The sequence below is a fragment of the Cebus imitator genome, unplaced genomic scaffold (genome assembly GCF_001604975.1).
Source record: "Cebus imitator isolate Cc_AM_T3 unplaced genomic scaffold, Cebus_imitator-1.0 Scaffold421, whole genome shotgun sequence".
In the NCBI taxonomy this organism is placed as follows: Eukaryota; Metazoa; Chordata; class Mammalia; order Primates; family Cebidae; genus Cebus; species Cebus imitator.
Genome location: NW_016107736.1, coordinates 1383040 through 1402602, shown reverse-complemented (window position 1 = coordinate 1402602; position 19563 = coordinate 1383040). Strand labels below are relative to the sequence as shown.

At 37.8% G+C, this 19563-nt stretch overlaps 2 protein-coding genes across 2 annotated transcripts in view; one reads left to right on the top strand and one right to left on the bottom strand.

The window, feature by feature from the left end:
- Positions 1-7766, top strand: part of STK26 (serine/threonine kinase 26) — a 52625-nt gene extending 44859 nt beyond the window's left edge. The window contains exons 5-12 of the mRNA XM_017509805.2: positions 30-138; positions 221-378; positions 1236-1421; positions 2791-2939; positions 4032-4125; positions 4587-4649; positions 4731-4867; positions 5921-7766. Coding sequence (XP_017365294.1) covers positions 30-138; positions 221-378; positions 1236-1421; positions 2791-2939; positions 4032-4125; positions 4587-4649; positions 4731-4867; positions 5921-5945 — 921 coding nt within the window. The 3' untranslated portion in view covers positions 5946-7766. The remainder of the gene's footprint in view (positions 1-29; positions 139-220; positions 379-1235; positions 1422-2790; positions 2940-4031; positions 4126-4586; positions 4650-4730; positions 4868-5920) is intronic.
- A 1015-nt stretch (positions 7767-8781) lies between these two features.
- FRMD7 (FERM domain containing 7) overlaps positions 8782-19563 on the bottom strand; it is a 33020-nt gene continuing 22238 nt past the window's right edge. The window contains exons 6-12 of the mRNA XM_037731809.1: positions 17050-17164; positions 16711-16858; positions 15644-15739; positions 13732-13895; positions 12021-12089; positions 11829-11904; positions 8782-10776 (exon numbers count right to left, since the gene is read on the bottom strand). Coding sequence (XP_037587737.1) covers positions 9682-10776; positions 11829-11904; positions 12021-12089; positions 13732-13895; positions 15644-15739; positions 16711-16858; positions 17050-17164 — 1763 coding nt within the window. The 3' untranslated portion in view covers positions 8782-9681. The remainder of the gene's footprint in view (positions 10777-11828; positions 11905-12020; positions 12090-13731; positions 13896-15643; positions 15740-16710; positions 16859-17049; positions 17165-19563) is intronic.

Sequence of the window (19563 nt, the reverse complement as noted above, 5' to 3'; positions counted from 1 at the left end):
ACGTGTGTGTGTGTGTTTTTCCCCTTAAGCTTCGAGCTGGTCCATTTGATGAGTTCCAGATTGCTACCATGCTAAAGGAAATTTTAAAAGGTCTGGACTATCTGCATTCAGAAAAGAAAATTCACCGAGACATAAAAGGTACATAAAAGTCTAATATGAACCTGAGAAAAACAGAAGCATTCCGAGCAAACTGAGGTTTTTCTTTTCTTTTCCCTCCTAGCTGCCAATGTCTTGCTCTCAGAACAAGGAGATGTTAAACTTGCTGACTTTGGAGTTGCTGGCCAGCTGACAGATACACAGATTAAAAGAAATACCTTTGTGGGAACTCCATTTTGGATGGCTCCTGAAGTTATTCAACAGTCAGCTTATGACTCAAAAGTAAAGTATTACCTGCACAAACTGTTTTGAGTTTGTTAATAAATTGTATATGGCACACTATCTTAGTTAATACATTGCCTTATTTTTCCTTGTTTTGCAAGTGTTTCTTAAACTAGAATTACGTCTTATTTTGCTGCTCAATCATAAATTTCTTCACTGCCAACTAATATTTGGACCCTATTCACTTCAATGGATTTTCATCCTATGTGGAATAAAATCCTAAGCCCTTTCTGTGACATACAAAGCTGTACACAATCTGGCCATTATCTGCCCCTCCAATCTTATCTCCTACCACTCTCTTGTAGATTATTCTTCATCCACAGTGGCTTCATGGTTGTTCCTCAAACATAGCAAATACACCCTGACCTCAGGACCTTTGTACCTGCCCATCCCTCTGTCTGAAATAACCTTCCTCCCACAATCAGGTCTTTGCTTAAACATCACGTACACAGGGAAGTTTTCCCTAGCCATCCTATGTAAATTTCCAACACCCTTGGCCCCACGATTCATTATTCTCTTACTATGCTTTGTTATTTTCTTCACAGAACTTTTATTTATTTATTTGTCTCTGTTACTAGAATGTAATCCCCTTAAGAGCAGGGATTTTTGTCTGGCTTATTCACCACTGAAATCCTCCATTCCTAGAATGGTACCTGGCATAAAGTATAGAATTCATTATTTTTAAAATATTAACACCACATTTTCTTGAGAGACAAATATTGTATGACCATTAGGTTCCACAGGTTATTTTGTGGTAGTATATTGGAATAAAGTTTCAAGGTGAGATATATATATATATATATATATATATATATATATATATATATATATTTTTTTTTTTCCTCCTCTTACCTTAGGCTGACATTTGGTCATTGGGAATTACTGCTATTGAACTAGCCAAGGGAGAGCCACCTAACTCCGATATGCATCCAATGAGAGTTCTGTTTCTTATTCCCAAAAACAATCCTCCAACTCTTGTTGGAGAATTTACTAAGTCTTTTAAGGAATTTGTTGATGCTTGCCTGAACAAAGATCCATCATTTGTGAGTATATATTGCTATTATTACTATTTGTTTTCTATTATTAGCTCTACCTGTAGCAAAGGGAGCTTTTCCTGCAGTAGGGAATACAGTGCATATGAGAAGTATCTAAGATCCATTCAGGAACTTGGTTTGTCCCTCTGTATTGATATTTCTATTCCATTCTTAATGAGATTCTTCATTCATTTTCTCCTTACCCTTCATTTTTTTCTTGGTCCTCAGCTTCCTCCATATTCTATTGATTATTTTTTATTTCAGGGGGAAATAAATTTGAGAAATAAAGTGAACCTTATATTATGTCATTATTAAAGTGTATATATAAATACAATGATTTGTATTCAACTGTTTTCATTTCTCATGAAAAGTTATGTTTGGGTTTAACTATTTTTTTTTTTTTTGAGACAAAGTCTTGCTCTGTTGCCCAGGTTGGAGTGCAGTGGTGCAATCTTGATTCTCCTGCCTCAGCCTCCTGAGAAGCTGGAATTACAGGCTCCTGCTACCACACCTAGGGCTAAGTTTTGTATTTTTGGTAGAGTTGGGTTTTACACCATGTTGGCCAGTCTTGACCTCTAATGATCTGCCCTCCTTGGCCTCCCAAAGTGCTGGGATTACAGGCATGAGCCACTGTGCCTGGCCAGGGCTATTTTTATTTGGCATTTAGAAATTTCAGTGTGAAGTTGTATACTTTTCCCAGGCTAGTGAGCTCCATTCATTTACTTGGCGGATTTGATTACAGTTGTTTTACTGTTGTTGACATAAAACTGCCTTCTGACTTTTAGAGATGAGAAATACAAAAGAGCAGTCCAAACTTGATATAACTATTTTAAAGTTGATGATAAACATTCTGATATTAATAAAATGAAGGCAGGACATCCTCCACAGCACCTGGTGTTTGCATTTAGATGCAATAGAAATTGATGTCTGATGGAGAAGGGATTATAAGATATGTGTAGACAATAACAAAATTACCGCCTTGCAAGTTTTCATCAGTTTTTTTCAAATTTACAGTAAATGTGATTAAAGTATTTTAAAACACTATTTTGAAATGTTTTTAAATGTTCCTTTCTAAATACTGTCATGTGTCTCTCTGCTTTTGAGAAGGCCCTGCCTGACAGTTTGCTGGTGGGTAAGCCACCTGTTGCCCATTGGGCTTTAACAAATTGGGACACCAAAGTAGTAGATTCAATGTGGTTGCCTTGAGCCACTTCAATAATAGAATTAGCTATTTTCCGACAGCATTCTAGTTGTCCTTATGTCTACAGACATACCTTTAGACCTTTCAGCTTAATAATTCAAATGATTTTATTTACCATTCCTTGTAATCATAAGAGTTCAGCAATTGTGACATGCATCCTTGATCTTTTTTCCTTAGCGTCCTACAGCAAAAGAACTTCTGAAACACAAATTCATTGTAAAAAATTCAAAGAAGACTTCTTATCTGACTGAACTGATAGATCGATTTAAGAGATGGAAGGCAGAAGGACACAGTGATGATGAATCTGATTCTGAGGGCTCTGATTCGTATGTACAAATTATTTAATTTTTATATAGGTAGCCTATTTAAATATTGTATATCTTTTAGATATGATCCAGTGTGCTTGTTTTAGCATAAAATATAAACCATATTTTGAAATTACACCTTAGAAACTGTGAAAATCTTTTTCAATCACAGTCTGTGGAATACAATGAAGTTGGAAACATGTTTTTCTTGGAAGTGAGTAGCTCTAGTTTTAAATGGTCTTGGTCTAACCCCTAGTGGATACTTGAGTATATTACAAAATTTTGGAACAAGATTCAATTAAAAGTGTTATATCAGTTTGCCCAAAGTAATAAGGAGCTGAGTTTTCTCATACTTTGATGGCAACCTGCAAATCCCTCAAAAGAACTGACCTCCAGGCCTTTCCCACCTCTTGGCCATGTACCAAACCAATACATTTAAATGGTCATTTATGTATGATTTTTATTTCTTGAAAAAGTTGTAGTGTTTTATAACAGCAGCATTTACATTAAAAATTCAGCCTCATAGTCCTTAAATGAATTTAGACTAGGAAAGTGTATATGCTGTGCGAGAATTTAGTCCTCCACCAGCTGAACTGGCACAAAGGCAACAGCAAGTTTCTTTAGGTACTACTCTGAGATTCTTTCATTTATGAGAAATTGTCCAACATTGGAAAGGGATAAAAAATATCAGGATAATCTGTGCCCTATTCTAATGGGTGTTAGCCTTAGCTTCCCATAAGGGTCACCCATGGAACCTTAAAGCAATCACAAGTCACACTACTGGAGATCCTAATTCAATAGGTGGAGAGCAGTGAGGGACAGGTATTTATATATGGTAGGAAGTCTCAATGAAGCACATATGGAGTTGAGAATCACTCCACTACTGCCATGTAGTAAAATGTAGCATTCACCTGAAGCTGAGAATCACTCCACTACTGCCATGTAGTAAAATGTAGCATTCACCTGAAGCTGAGATCAGATACTTTTTTGTACTATGAGTTTTTAAACATTAGGACAATTATCCCTTTAAATTCTACCTGCATTTATTTGGTGTTTTTTTGCCAAGGTGAATCATTTTGGCACTTATAGAGGTATCTCTGGCAATCTCTTTAGGGAATCTACCAGCAGGGAAAACGATACTCATCCTGAATGGAGCTTTACCACCGTACGAAAGAAGCCTGATCCAAAGAAAGTACAGAATGGGGCAGTATGTATATGGAGAAAATTACTTACTCTTGATGCAGTTTTTCAAACTATGTACTTAGATTATAGTAGCCAAAAATTGTTAGGATTGAATACCCTTAAATGCCTGTCTGCCTCACTGTGTATGTAGTATGATTCATTTGTCACTAGTGTTGAGCTAATTAAGAAAGGGTAATAGGAAGTTATGTAAGTGAGTATATTGGTATTTTTTTAAGTACATTTCACCGAGAGATACATAAGCCCAGGAATCATAGGTATCTCTTGTAATCCCAGAAGTTAGAGGACTTCTGGGACTTTCAGATGTTTAATGGGAATGAGTGATAGGAAGAAAGCTTAGAGATTTGCCTTACATAGAGTCTTTTGTTTTCAGTGGGGGATTCAAATTGGTTCATATTTGTTAAAGAATAAGAAAATGAGGACAATTATTTTAAGTTCATGTGTGTAATGTATATTATTTATTCAAAGGAGCAAGATCTTGTGCAAACCCTGAGCTGTTTGTCTATGATAATCACACCTGCATTTGCCGAAGTAAGTACAGATTAATTAGCCTTGCATATCTGTTTTAAGTAGTATAATATTTTAAATGTTTTAACTATTAATCATTCTCAGCTTAAACAGCAGGACGAGAATAACGCTAGCAGGAATCAGGCGATTGAAGAACTCGAGAAAAGTATTGCTGTGGCTGAAGCCGCCTGTCCTGGCATCACAGATAAAATGGTGAAGAAACTAATCGAAAAATTTCAAAAGTAAGTTGGAAATATCATTTAAAAAATTATTTTGCATTTTCTGTTGGGTGTCAATTTACGATGCAGTGTAGTTCCCTTGATTCAACCATTCCAATTATTCGTAACAAAGTCGCCTTTTAATACACAGTCGTATTCTTAAAAACAGTTTTTGTTTGTTGCCTATCTTAAACATTAGCTTTCAGAACTATTATCTTTAGGCATAACAAAGTAGTTTTCCACTGCACGAAATGACCTGTTTTTCTTTCTCCTCTAGTAGGAGTATAGACAAAAGGTCACTGAGCATATTCTCATTTGAGCCCTTATAAACGTTATTGGGGTATTATTTCTTTCTTGCCGCTACCCTCAGAATTTAACGAAACACCACTAGTTGCATAGTTCCAGTGCTAAAGTTCCTGCATTTGACCTCCAGATGAGAAGTTAAGGAAAAGGTAGAGGGACTCAATTTAGACCAACAAAAGGCTCTTATGTTCAACTTCAGATTCTGTGCTCTCTTGAAATACTTATTTGATTTTGTTCACGTTGAAAAAAGTTCTTATATTTAATTTTTAAAAAATTTTCAACAAGACTTTTGTATGCATGCCTACACATACGCACTCCTTAGCTTGAGCAAGCTATACGGTGATATTAATTTTAGCCTTAATCCTGTTATATCTCTTCTCAGTGCATCTTTGTGTATCTTTGTGTTTATGATGCCACTGGGATCGAGTTGGAACAAACTCTGTGACCTATGAAATAACACACTCTCAAAGATCTTTCGATCTGATAAAGCTCACTTGCACTCGCAAACCTAACGCCTTCTTAAAATCCCTTATATTTTAATGAAAACCTCTCATTTGTTTTCCAATTTGTAAACAAATCAATTGGAAGTTATGAAATCAGATGCAGAAAGGATTTTTGAACTTGTTTATATTTTAACATCTACATGATGAAATTCCATGGAAATAATATATCCCCTTTGTGGAATCAGTTTCTTCATTGCAGAGTTCATACAAAGGAGAAATATAAATATGCATAGTTGTACATTGGTTTACATTTTTTTTTTTAATTTTACAGGTGTTCAGCAGGCGAATCCCCCTAAGAAACTTATTATTGATGTCTGTTTCATACAGTACCAGAGAGACCCACCAAAACTCCTTCAAGCTTAACAGTGTTTAACTTATGAGCTCTGTGTGCCTTTTGGATCTTTGCAACACTGAAGATTTAGAAGAAGCTATTCAACTATTTTGCGATGGTGTTTATCATTTTATATTTTGAAAGGATTATTTTGTAAGGAATAACTTTTAATACTATAGTTTCACCTGTATTCTAGTAAATGTTGAGACACCGTTTTGCTTTAAGTATCACTATTTCTTAAGTTACTAGGATGAATACCTTTCCTGTTTTGACCTTTAGTTAACTCTACACTCCTGAAACATACAGGTCTTTCAAAGTCATTCTAAATATTCAACTTTTGTAAATTATCAAGCTTCAGGAAGTTTATTTGAAAAAAAGCCATGCATATTCTAAAAATGACTATTGGTGGGGAGGTATAAATAAGTCATACCTTCTTAAAACAAATTTTTAATAAAGTTTTAGAAATTAAACCTGTAAAAGTATCTTCTTAAAACAAATTTTTAATAACATCTTAGAAATGAAATCTATAAAAGTCTTGACTCTTCTACCAAGTTGGCATGATATTCCAAAGCTCAATGATAATCATATTTGAGACCCTGTGTTTGAAGCATTTACAGGCAATGTGCAGCAACAGTGGTACCTCTTGGTGTGTAGCATTTACATTCCCTTTTAGGTAGAAGAGGCAATTTTAACCCTTATTTAACATGGTTAGAAATATAAAGCAAACTCATTTAGCCAAGGATAGGTGTTTGGTAATGTTGGAGGAGTTGGTCTGGCTTCATGTTTAACATCTTCAACTAATATTCCATACTATCTACTTGGATTAGAAGAGCCTAAAAATAAAGCTGATTGTCATGTGATTAAATACCTGATCAACAGGTATGAATATAACTTATACCAGCATATTTTTGCCATGATAGCGAATTGTCCTATAAACTATTTATATATTTTTGTTCTTCATAATTATCAGTAATAAGCATAAGTTTGTTGTTTTTAAAAGGATATTTAAGTGGGCATTTTCTAGTTCATATGAAAATAACCGTAGTACAGGATGATTTCTGTCCACACAAAGGCAAGTTAGATTGCACAGTTAATTTTCGCTTGTATTTATGGTACTATTAAGTGGGTGATGACTTTTTCTTTTAAACCCAGTACATATATTATGCCTGCCTAAGTTCTGAACTGGGGCTACATTTCAGTAGTTGTAGAATTATTGATATTAATTAGTTTTGATAGTTAATGTTTTGTTGTTTGGATCTGCACAATTTGGTTTTTGCACAAAAGTCATTTTTTAAAAAATCCGACTAATTGACAAATATTAGAAGAAAGATATTCCTCCTGTAAGGTATAGTTTTTTGTCAAAGTGGCCATTACATCCTCTTTTTACATAATATAGATACTTGAGAAAGTTGTGGTGTTATGTGCCAAGAAAATTCTTTTCATTAGTACCTATACTGTAACAATTACTTTTAATGCATTGTATTTTGAAGTAATGGTTCAGTTAAAAATTTCACCTGCTGTGTAACTGAAGCACAATTATAGATTATAATCTGTAGAAGTCTGGAAATAATTTTGCAACTCATGTCATGGGTTAAATGAATATTTTTGTAAAAGTAAAAGCAACAAATTTATAAATTGATTATTTGAAACTTTACAACACAGTTGCATCCCAAATACAAATTGTATTGCTTATTCATTATAGCTTTTAGTCCTGTAAACTGTTTCTAGGTGAAGCATACTCCAGTGTTTTGGGGGTTTTAAAAATAAATATTTAAATTTCACAGTCCTCAATGTTTGTTTTCCTAGAGATGGGGGTGTGGTATGGGGCTTCAATGTTTCGAATTATTTCTCCTTTGTCCTTTATTGTTCGAACATTAAAATAGAAGTTTCTGTTGGAAACCAGAAGATACTCTCCACATTTCATTAAGCATTAATTATGGCTACAGTGAACATCTGTCCTGATTTCTGGGCCTCCTGTCTTGACCAAATTATTAATAAAGTACCCTTTCACTTGAAAGTGTCCTGGGTTGAACAATAAATTATATGGTCACCCTAATTATTATTTTATTAAGAGATCATATACAGATATAAACTTAGTGAAGATTTTTAGAAATTGATAAGAGAAATAGTATTAACATAAAGGAGTTTGAGTTTTTCCTAGAGAAGAGGTTGAGGGTGTACTTAACATGGCATTAAGAATCTATGGTATTAATGTGTCTTAATATATTACTATATTATAATCTGATATTATACTATTTTATTAAACCTAGGTGATTGGGTTTCAGTATATTATTATTATTAGATAGCTACTCTAGACTTGTGAGTTAATATGAGTCCAGAAGCAGACAAGAAAGTGCTAGGATGGAGGAAAGGGGTGGGATGAGGCATATTAAGAGGGATTTTTCTGATGTAAAGACTAGGAGAGTAAGGAAACTATTCCATCAGTCTTTTCTCCATTAAGTTATATATAAAATTAGCTTGCCTAGAGAATTGCATCCTTTCTTTGAAGTTAGTACTAATATTATCTTGTAAATATGTTGGACTTAAAAAAAAAATGAACATATCAAATAGAATGCTATACCTTCCAGGAGGACCATTAGGGAAATTCTGAATGGTTCAAAAATGGAATATTGTTCATTAACTCACCCTGGTACTAGTGCCATCCTTCTTCTTTTCAGCTACCCTTCAATTCTACTCTTCCTTTCCCTGGCCATACACTTTCACTTGCCTCCCTCCATTTCCTGTTCTGTAACTGTCCCTTTCCTTAGTAATAGGCCAGCATGAATCCCTTCTGAAATTGATTAAAACAAAAGGAAGAACATACTTATAATTTATTTTTTAATTACCTGGATTTTCCATCATGCTTTATTACAAAAACATTTCCTGGTCTGCATACATGCAAGAAGCTATGACAAAAAATAAATTCTGGCAGGAAATATTAGATAAACAATCTGACCTGTTAATGTTTCTCTTTTACTAGATATAGTACATAGTTAAGAATATAGAGGTTACAACTAAAACATCATGATAGGCTTATCAGGTATACGTGTGGCTTTAGAAATGGATTTAATTCATGAATTTCCTAGGTTTAGAATTCTGCCGAGTCCTAGATTAATTCTAAATGTGTATTCTGTTGAGAGGATCTATGCCACCACCTTGTTCCTGAGGCTGTAGGAGGGCCATGCTCCCCTCATATATGTTATAAAAATGGAAGTCTTTAACATATAACAAGACCATTTCTACTGGGCCCCACACAAATAGTAAAGACTGAAATATTCATTCAGTGTTGTTTAAGAACACTAAGATCAATACAGTCATAACCTACTAAATCACTAAATGTCATTAGAAGCCAATTTCTTATGCCAAGCCATACTGTTACCATTCTTCAGCATTGAAGAGCCTAGCATTCACTCACTATCTCTTTGAGGAAATGTGCAGTGGAAATGACAAATACCCACCTCACCTTGCCACAGTACTGGTGATGAAAGGGGATGTTCTAGAGACCCTTCAGAGTAATGAAGAGTAAAACTCAAGGAATGAGGCAGCATCTGGACCTTTCATAAAGTAGGTGTCCAAAATAAGATTTCCTTAATAACAATGAATACGTAGTAACCAAGGAAATGGTTTCTACAAGTTTCATTATTTTCTGCCTAAGTTGGTAACATGGAATTGGCTCAGAAATGTCCATAGGGTTCACACTTTTAAGCTAAAAAGTAATTACATGGTTTTAGCAAGGTCCTGTCTTCAGGAGTTGGTGTGTTGAAAGAAGCATCTTCATCTTCTTCATCTAACTGTAGACTACCAGAAGACAAGCGGATTCTGGCCATGGGTGACCTTATTCCTTTGCCATAGAAAGCGTAGTAGTCTGGCTTAAGAATCTCTGATTCAGAATCACTGGATTCACTAGCTACATACCTTTCTGCTGTACTCTGATCCATTAGAACTGCTGGCAACTCCTGCTCTGCAAACATATAAGTAAACAAGTCTGCTTTACGACTGAGAGCAGGACAAGGCCCTAAAGGTCTAAATTCTGACCCAAAAGGAAAACGAATAGTTTTCATGTTTGACTGGCTCTGGGACCGTTTAGGGGTTTGCTCTTGAATGTTATATGCAAATACATCTTCCAAATTTGGGTCTTCCTCTTCTAGACCTACATTAATGTTGCTCCTACCACTGGTCCTGGCTATAGCTTCTTGGAGTCCTTGCAGGTCTTGCTGAAAGCTCTTCATTCTAATATTCCTTGGGCTTCTTTTGGCTGGCTTCATTGCAGTGGGCTCTAGATAGCTATCTGGCCTTGTCCTTTCCTCTGCTATGATCGGGGACTGTCTGGGCACCTGGGGTGGCTTGTCCACATAAAAAAAGACCTGAGGAGGCATAATACCAACCTGCTGACCTGCACAAGGAATATAGGGCACATCTGTGTAAGTTAGCTGATGTGCTGGACTCACTTTGCTTGTGAGGCCAGAAGATGTGCTCATGTGATTATCAGCAAACTTACAGCTTGTTTGGAAGGAGCTTAGAGGACTCCTCTCCGAAAAGAAGTCTCTGGGATCAGGGTTAGGACCGGGCTCAGTGTTAAAGACAGGGTCTGTATAAATAAAAGGGAAAGAGGAACTGCTTTGGGACTGATGTAGCAATGTGGGATCCGCCTCTGGTTTGGAATGCTCCAACTCAGCTGCAAATGTCACCTCCACTGCAGAGTTCCTCCTCCTGCTGTCCAGCACCGGCTCAGATGCATGCACTCTATTCACATTTTGGTAGTACCCACCGTCATATGCTAGTCTCAAATCTTCCACCTTGAGAGAAAGGACACAATGGTGAAAGAAGAAAAAGGCCATTTGGTTGGGGATGGGGGAGGGATCTAAATTAGCCTCAAAGTTTGAAAGGTCATTTATGAATTTCATAAAGTGATTTAACAAGATCTATGTTCTATTCTGGGGTAGACAAATAAATAAAGCAAGGGTAATAACTTGTACCATCCCAGTGCATGTGTTAAAAAGCACATGTGACACTATTCTTTCTCAATGCCATCCTACCGCCTGACTCTGAGTGTATACGGGACAAGCAATTTGGTTTAATAGCTATATTAATGAACCAGGAGTCCTGCCTGTTAGTACTGGCTCTGTCTCTGATTTGCTGTGTGACCTTAAACAAGTCTCCTAACCTTACTATTCCAGCCTCCTCCCTATTTTCTGTAAAATGGTGGGAGGAGGGCTATGAGTGGTATAAGAGGTTCATATACTAAATGGCCCCTTTCATCATTATGCCTCTGATGCCTTTTGGATATAAACTGCCAGTGGCTTGAAGCCATGAGAGTTTATGAGACCTATAATTATTTTTTTAGGGAGAGTAAAAGAAAAATACTTCACAATTTTCATACTAAAAATGTCAAAGGAAGCCATCGTCTCACAGGTCCAGGGGAACAACACTTCGTCCTTAAGCTACAAAATTACACAGCAAAAATACTCTAAAACCTTAACCCGAGACCTTATACCTTCCTTTAAGCCTTAAGATTTTCATAGGTAAAAAGATGGAGCTTTAAGTTGTGAAAATTTATAGCCATAGAATTCATTTGGATCTTTATTTTACAAGATGTTAGCAACACAAGTTGCAATTTGAAGATGTGCCAGATCCCTCCAGTCTGTAAGGTACATACCAGTGGTAGTTTACTAAATGGTCTTCTATTGGCAGGAAAGACTGAGCTGACAGACCTGCCCAGGAAGCTAAACTACCTGAACAGAATAACCTTTTTACACACTGGGATTCTGGCAGAATCCATCTTTGGAAGCATTTGAAATTTGCGCAAATTACGTTTACCTAAAGAAGTAGACATTTTCAGAAACCTTACTTGTTTTGACACATCAGAGAGGAGGTCTGGTGAGGACCTGCACTGTCGTTCATGGTACTGAGATGGGTAATGTTTCCTGAAATCCCCAAGCAGAGAAGTCATTGAAATGGCCTTCATGTGAATACCAGGATACATAGAAATCTCTAAATTTGACATAAAATCAACATGAACAAGAGAAACAAAAACATGTACCTTTCAAATGGCAAACTCTTCAGCCTCCCTTTTTTCCCATATTCCAAAAGTTGCCTTTGGGTTCTTCCACTATCATAAGGGACAATAAAAATCCTTAGTTCTAGTCATAAACCAATAGGCTACTAAAACTTGAAAGCCTCATTTATTGTTGAAATCAAAAGACTTTGGATGAATGACATATGTCACGAATCTTTGACCATCACATTAATGATAATACCCACTTATTCAAGGACCAGGCAGAGAACAACCTCAAGTACTCAGAACACAGATATTTTTTAAAAACCTCTGAACAGGGTTATATAACAGCTAAAACTTGTGCACTTTAAAAATAATATACTTGGTCTGGGCATGATGGATCACACCTTTATCCCAACACTTTGGGAGGCTGAGGAAGGAGGATGACTTGAGCCCAGGAGTTTGAGACCAGCCTGGGCAACAGTGAGACCTCATCTCTACAAAAATAATAAAAATTACCTGGGCATGGTAGTGCATGCCTGCAGTCTCAACTTCCTGGGAGGCTGAGGTGGGAGGATTGCTTGAGCCCAGGAGGTCAAGGCTGCAGTGAGCCAAGGTCATACCACTGCACTCCCAGCCTGGGTAACACAGCAAGACTCTGTCTCAAATAATAACAACAATATATTTTCCTTTAAAGGCTTTTCCTCTACCTCTAAATCAGAGTCAACTGAGTGATATTCCGTACTACTTTGAATGAGGTTACGTATCTGGTTTCTCAATCCACAGCAGAAGAAAAGCAGCTAACTAAACAGTTAAAGAGGGTTGTTCCAGTCAGGCATACACTAGCAAAGAAAGTCAGATCACGGCTGGGAGAAACATAAGAATCAAAAAAAATCACAAGAATAATAAAGACTAAAAAGTCTGGACCATTTATCACCTAAGTACAGGGCCTGACATGCCTCCCCTGCCCTGAGGCTACCATTGCACTACAGCTGCCTGCAAAAGATCATATGTGATGCTTATAATAAGTCAGGGCATTAAGAAAAAGGCAAAATATTTTCAATATCATCTGTTTAAGTAGGCAGGGATTTGTAGAATACAGACTGGAGAGATTCAATCCGAAATATGTAAGTTTTATAGATCTTAATTTTTACTGGGGTAGGATACCACTTTTTAAAAAAAATCCTTTATGAGGAATCATTTAATCAGAATTGTGTCCCTTAGGTAAAAGTTTTGAAAACTTCCTCCAATGGGTTCCTAGGCTGATGTGTTCAAATAAAGACAAGATCTTAACCCAACATTGCTTCGATTCCTCCAAGGTATGACCCATAGTGAGGAACCTCTAGTGGCATATTGTTCAAACTTCTAAATTTCTTATCCCCTCCAGTGCTTTCTCACTCTAGCTTTTACAACCCAAAGGATGTTGTTGAGCTTTTCTTTCCATGGTTTTCATATAAGTTAAATATAAGAGAAACAATGGGTTTACAGAACATGTATTCTCAAACTGCACACGTCCTCCCATCCTTGCTGAGACTCTGATCCTACCCCTTTAGGTAGGGTGTCCCCCTCCTCCTGCCTCCTGGTTAGGAAATATTGACTTAATTTGTCACACAGAGAATTAGCAGGAAAGGGTATGATCTTTGATGTGATTGAAATGGAGTCTTTGTTGCTTCTAGAATGTGAACGCCTCCTAAGCTTCCTGTGTTTTTGAAAAGAAACAGCATGTACAATTTGACTATGTGCAATGTTTAATTACCTATAGCGGAAACTGGAACCTTTGCTGCAGAGTAGGGTTTTGGGCTTTGATTTGGGCTCTTCTGAAAGTCTAAAGAAAGCATGGTACTCCACACAAGTCTTCCAGAAAGCCTTGCAGGCATCTCGGCTGGCCATGGTGAACTCCAAGGTATCCTTGCACAGCACCTGTATAAACCAATTCCAGCAAGCAAAACATCCTTCAAGAATATCAAAGACCTTCCAATCCCAATGCCTTCCAAACTGTCCATCCATTCGCCCATGCAGCTTCTGATTTTCCACTTGGCTCTCTGTTGGTTTCACACCTACTGAAACCTAATGATTGGCAACCTTGCGAGGAAAAGACAGGGCCACTGCTCACAAACAGAGCCTTCTCTAAGAAGTAAATCTTGCTTTGTAAGTTTTTCTTTGTGTGTTCAGACAAGGTGTCACTCTGTTTCCATGGCTGAAGTGCAGTGGCATGATCATCACTCACTGTAACCTCGAACTCCTGGGCTCAAGCAATCCTCCTGACTCAGCCTCCTAAATAGCTAGAACTACAGGCATGTGCCATCACACCTAGATAATTTCTTTGTATTTTTTTAGTTGAGATGGGGTCTTGCTATGTTGCCCAGGCTTGTCTCAAACTCCTGAACTCAAGCAATCCTTCCACCTCAGCCTGTTAAAGCACTGGGGTTACGAATGCGAGCCACCACACCCAGCACATGAATCTTTTTAGTGTAACAGTTAGAAACATGTCTTCCTCTATAGGCTGTCTTGTTGTACAATGCTCTATATTGTTCATCCAGCATACTCTAACCTTGGTCTTCCAGACCTAAAGTTCAAGTTTTCGCCATGTCCTGACACTATATACCCCTCACATGGTATGCTTGCAGGCCTGTTTTCAGCAGCCCCATCAACCCACTGCACTGATCCCACTTCTCTCATTCCTTTCCAGGTTCCTGCACGCAGCCTCTGGGGCACTCCATGAACTTCACACTGAATCCAGTTTCTTGTACTGCTCAATGAACAATTTTCTACAAGGTCAAGATACAGATAATCAAATCCAAACTGATGGATTAGTAGGCCGAAAATCAGTTGATGCACATTTTTTATTTCCTTTATGGTCATAAAAATTTCCTTTCTAGGCTAAGTGGCTCATGCCCGTAATGTCAGCACTTTGGGAGGCCAAGGTAGGAGATCACTTGAGGCTAGCAGTTTGAGACCAGCCTGGGCAACATAGTGAGACCCTGTCTCTACAAAAAATGTTTTAAAACTTATTGAAGTGTGGTGGTGCACGCCTGTAGTCCTAGTGCCTCAAAAGGCTGAGGCAGAAGAATCACTTGAGCCCAGGAGGTCGAGGCTGCTGTGAGCTATATGTCACCACTGCACTCCAGCCTGGGCAACAATGAGACCCCCATCTCTAGAACAAAAACAGAAGAACATCTTTGTCTCACTCTTTGCTATGCAACCTTGCCCAATAATTGTTTATTTTGCTTACACCTGATTCCCACATCCTGCTTGGTTTTGGCATATACTAGGTGTTCAATGATTTTTGCTTAAGGAAAGTAAGCGAAGATACTTTATAAAATGGAACCAATAACATCAAATGAATATGTTCTCAGTCTTGGACCTGGTCATGCCCATGTGACTCATCAAATCCCTAAAAAACTGTTTCCAGAGTGACTTGCCTTTCAGCCCAGTTGCCCCATTTTCCTATAACTTCATTAATTCTAAACTGCCAATCAGATTTCTTAGTGTTTTACCTTTAGTAAAAATGATTAAAACTGATTGATTTCTTTAAAGGCAAAAGCGAAGATACATCACCACTCAGGGCCAACCGGCTTTCACCATTTACATCCAAACCATTTGCAGAAACAACTAAAAAAAATTCCCAGTGAGCAGGAAATAAAAGAATGTATTAGAAAGCTACTTACCAAGATATTGGCATGAAGTTTGATGAGAAAATGCTTTCTCTTAAAACTCAACTTGCGGATTTTAGCCCAGTTAAAAGTATTGATCTTTGTATTTCCCTACAATGAAAAATGTGGCAGATTTCAGAATGTATTCGCACAAGCTGGTTTGTAAGACAGTGCAAACCTGATAGAAAACACACTTCATGAGAAGGACCACCCTTGCCCCATCTCTTGCACAGATTGATCCTGTTGCACTGGGTAGGAGCTGTGGTCAAAGAAGGCATTTATTTCATGTGGGACACAAGGATGGTGTGGAATGCAAGCAAGAAGGGGTGTGCCTAGGGAAGGTTTCTAGCCAGCACAGGGGGATCACGAGAGGAAAAGATTACTTACAATAGCTTCTCTAATTTCACCCCTTTCCCATGTTTCCAGATTCATCTGCTAAAAACAATGTCCTCTTTCTTCTGATATCTCATTAGCTCAAACACCTTCAATAGCTCCTCACTGCCCACATCACATTTTGGCCGTATCTTGCTACCTCATCTATATTGAATATATAAACTTTGTTCCCACTAATTCCAAAACACCCTTTCATCCAACTCTATACTACTCTCTCCTGCAGTCTCCTCACCCACAATGCCTTCCACATAGCCAAGCCTTCTTGCCAGCTCTGAAAGGCCCTTCTCTAGGCTATTCTGCTTAATTACTGCCTCCTCCACCCATTTCCAACTCCTCTCAATTCCCCTGACTTTCCTGGTCTGCCCAAATAGCTTTGCTTTTTTTGCTTGTTTGTTGTTAGTTCAACAGGTAATCTATTCACATGGTCTATAGAAAGAAGTTTCACTCCCACCACTGTCACCCCTACTTCTGTCCCCATCTATCCATTCCCTGCAGTTAATTATGTTTATTAGTTTGTCATATATGCTTTTCATGCAACTACAAGTAAACATGATTGACCATTTCCCTTTCTGGCTGGTGATAAGACTGTGGGGTGAGATCACCTTGGGAATGGACACCCAAGTTTGAGCCAAGATAACCATCCCCCTCCCCCACTAAATCTGAAGGGCTTGAAAGGAAAGAGATTTTACCCGTAACACCAGTACTCCCATGTGAGCAACAGCCAGGTGAATCTGCATCCCTTCACCATCACTGGCAGGGTGAGGCCTGATGCCATACATATCCAGTTTCCTTGCTATATCCAGTAGCAGAATGTCAGATTCAGCTGGGCTCCTGCCACTGAAAGGGGAAAGAATTTATGAGCCTAATAAATGCAGCAAGATTGAGATTTCCACCCTGGGAGCTCCGTGAGGAGCTCAGCATTACACGGAGCCTGCAACTTCTCAGGTTTAAGGGCTTGTTCTTAAGAGTCTGTCCCCAGATTTAGTGTTCTCTACTGGGGGAAGCAGGTGCCAGTTGAAAGTACTTACATGTGCTTCTGATGAAAGTGCATGATCTTGGTCTCTAAACAATCTTGGTTTGGTAAGTACCGAGTTTGTGCCAGATGCTTCCTATCTGTTTCTTCATGAAAGTCTCCAAGTTCTGCTGCATGACAGAAAAAGTGACATTTTTCATATTACCTTTGAGGAACTTAGCAATGGAGTATTCAGCATACTCTTGTCCTCCATCAAGGAGTCCTTTCTTTGCAGCCAATGCAGTCCCAAGCCTCCCACCTCATACTTTATGTATGTTTATGTTTCTATAGGTGGTGGGGAGGTGGCAACTGGCTCTTTTTCAATTCGGAAGCATTGAAGTCTTAGTATAAGAAGTCACAGACCAAGTATAGATCTTAAGGGCTCCAAGATCACAGTTCAGCATTTTGAAAGTAGGAGAGATTATATATACATATAACATATATACATATATCATGTTATATGTATATATAAGCCATTGGTACAGATGGAACTATGTCCCCACCCTCTGCAAAGTTCATATGTTGAAGTCCTAACTACAGTAGCAGAGAATGTGACTATATTTGGAGACAAGGGTTTAAAGAGAGGATTGAGGTGAAATGATTCCATTAGGGAAGGCCATAAGTCAATCTGGCTGGTGTCCTTATAAGAAGAAGAAATTTGGATACACAGAGAGACACCAGGGTTGTGAGTACATATAAAAAAGACCAAGTGATAACATCACAAGAAGGCAGCCATCTGCTAGCCAAGGAGAAAGGCCTCAGAAAAAAGCAAACCTGCTGACAGCTTGATCTTGGACATGAAACCTCCAGAACTGTGGGTCATACATTTCTGGTATTTAAGCCATCCAGCCTCTGGTATTTTGTTATGGCAGCCCTAGCAAACTAATACAGCCATCCAACCCCACTCCATCCTCATCATATATTATCAAGAAAGAGGAATATAAACACCAATTACATTGCAAGCCAATTCATCACTCTGTACATTGGGAGTCTAGTCAATCCCCAGCTACCTGGAATCTCCAGTAGATGAATTATTCTGAAAGTCATTCTGGTTTTCCCAAATAGCTGGCAGTTTATCCGTGATCATAATCTGCTCTTTCCTAGATGCCCCCAGTTTATTCTTATAAAACATCTATTATAGCACTATGTCTACAAAGGTAATTACGATTATCTGCCCTTAACCTAAATTGCCTCAGATTGTTTTGATTTGGGGATTTTTTTTCTTTTTTATAATTTGTATGCCTTTTTCCTCTCTGTCAGATTTCTGTGAATCACTTCCTGGTCACTGACGTCCCCTGAAGTCAAACTTTAGAATACTTTGTTCTAAATGAGGCATCTAATCTAACATAAAATGAGAAGAGAAAGCAAATATCAAACCTGTTAGCATTCTATGTACTGTAAGAGTAAATAGATGCTCCATAGAATCCTGTGGTACTCTCCTATTAGATAAAATACATGGGCAATAGGATACCTATTTTAAGTGCTGGAAGGCTGGTTTTTTTTTTTTCTCTCTTCTTTCTTAGTTTTCCATTTGTGTTTTAGACAGGTGGGTGTATATCTGTATTTCAAAATCACAGTATAATGAAAATCTCTACATAATTAATAAACATTTTTAAAAGACCAAAGCAATGGCTCATTAATTCGTTAATTTATTTTTACTAATACTGACAAATGTACAAATCTCATTAAATCTCAACAAGGCCCTGATGGTTTCACTGATTAATTCTATCAAATATTCAAAGAAAAAGTAAATACGAATTCTTCACAAACTCTTCCAGAAAATGGAGGAGGGGATATTTAGCAACAAATTCTATGAGGTCAATATTACCCTGATACCAAAACAGGATAAAAACATCGTAAGAAATGAAGACTACAGGTCAACGTTCCTCATGAATACAGAGGCAAAAATCCTCAACAAAACACTAGTAACCTGAATTCAGCACCATATGAAAAGGATTATACACAATGAGTTGAATTTATCCCAGGATTGCAAGATCAGTTTGACTTAGGAAAATCAATATACACTATGATAATAGAATAAAAGGCAAAAAAACCCATGCACATTACCATCTCAAGAGATGGAAAAGAAGCATTGCACAAAGTCTAATACCCACTCACAGTAAACACGACACAACAAAACTAAACAAAATCCTTAACAAACAAGGAATGTACCAAATGGTTAACAACTAAACGCTTTCACTTAAGAACAGAAATAAGATAAAGATATCAAGCTCCTGCCACATCTATTCAACATTGTACGGATGGTTCTAGTCAGTGCAATCAGGCAAGAAGAAGAAATGTAAAGAATTGGCACTGAAGAGAAGGTGATAAAACTGTCTTTACTTGCAGTCAACATGATCCTGCATGTGGAAAATCCTAAGCCTAGGCATGATGGCTCATGCCTGTAATCCCAGTACTTTGGGAGGCCAAGGCAGAAGGATTTGTTTGAGCCCAGGAGTTCGAGGCTACAGTAAGCCATGGCCATGCCACTGCACTCCAGGTTGGGTGAATGAGTGAGGCCTTGTCTCAA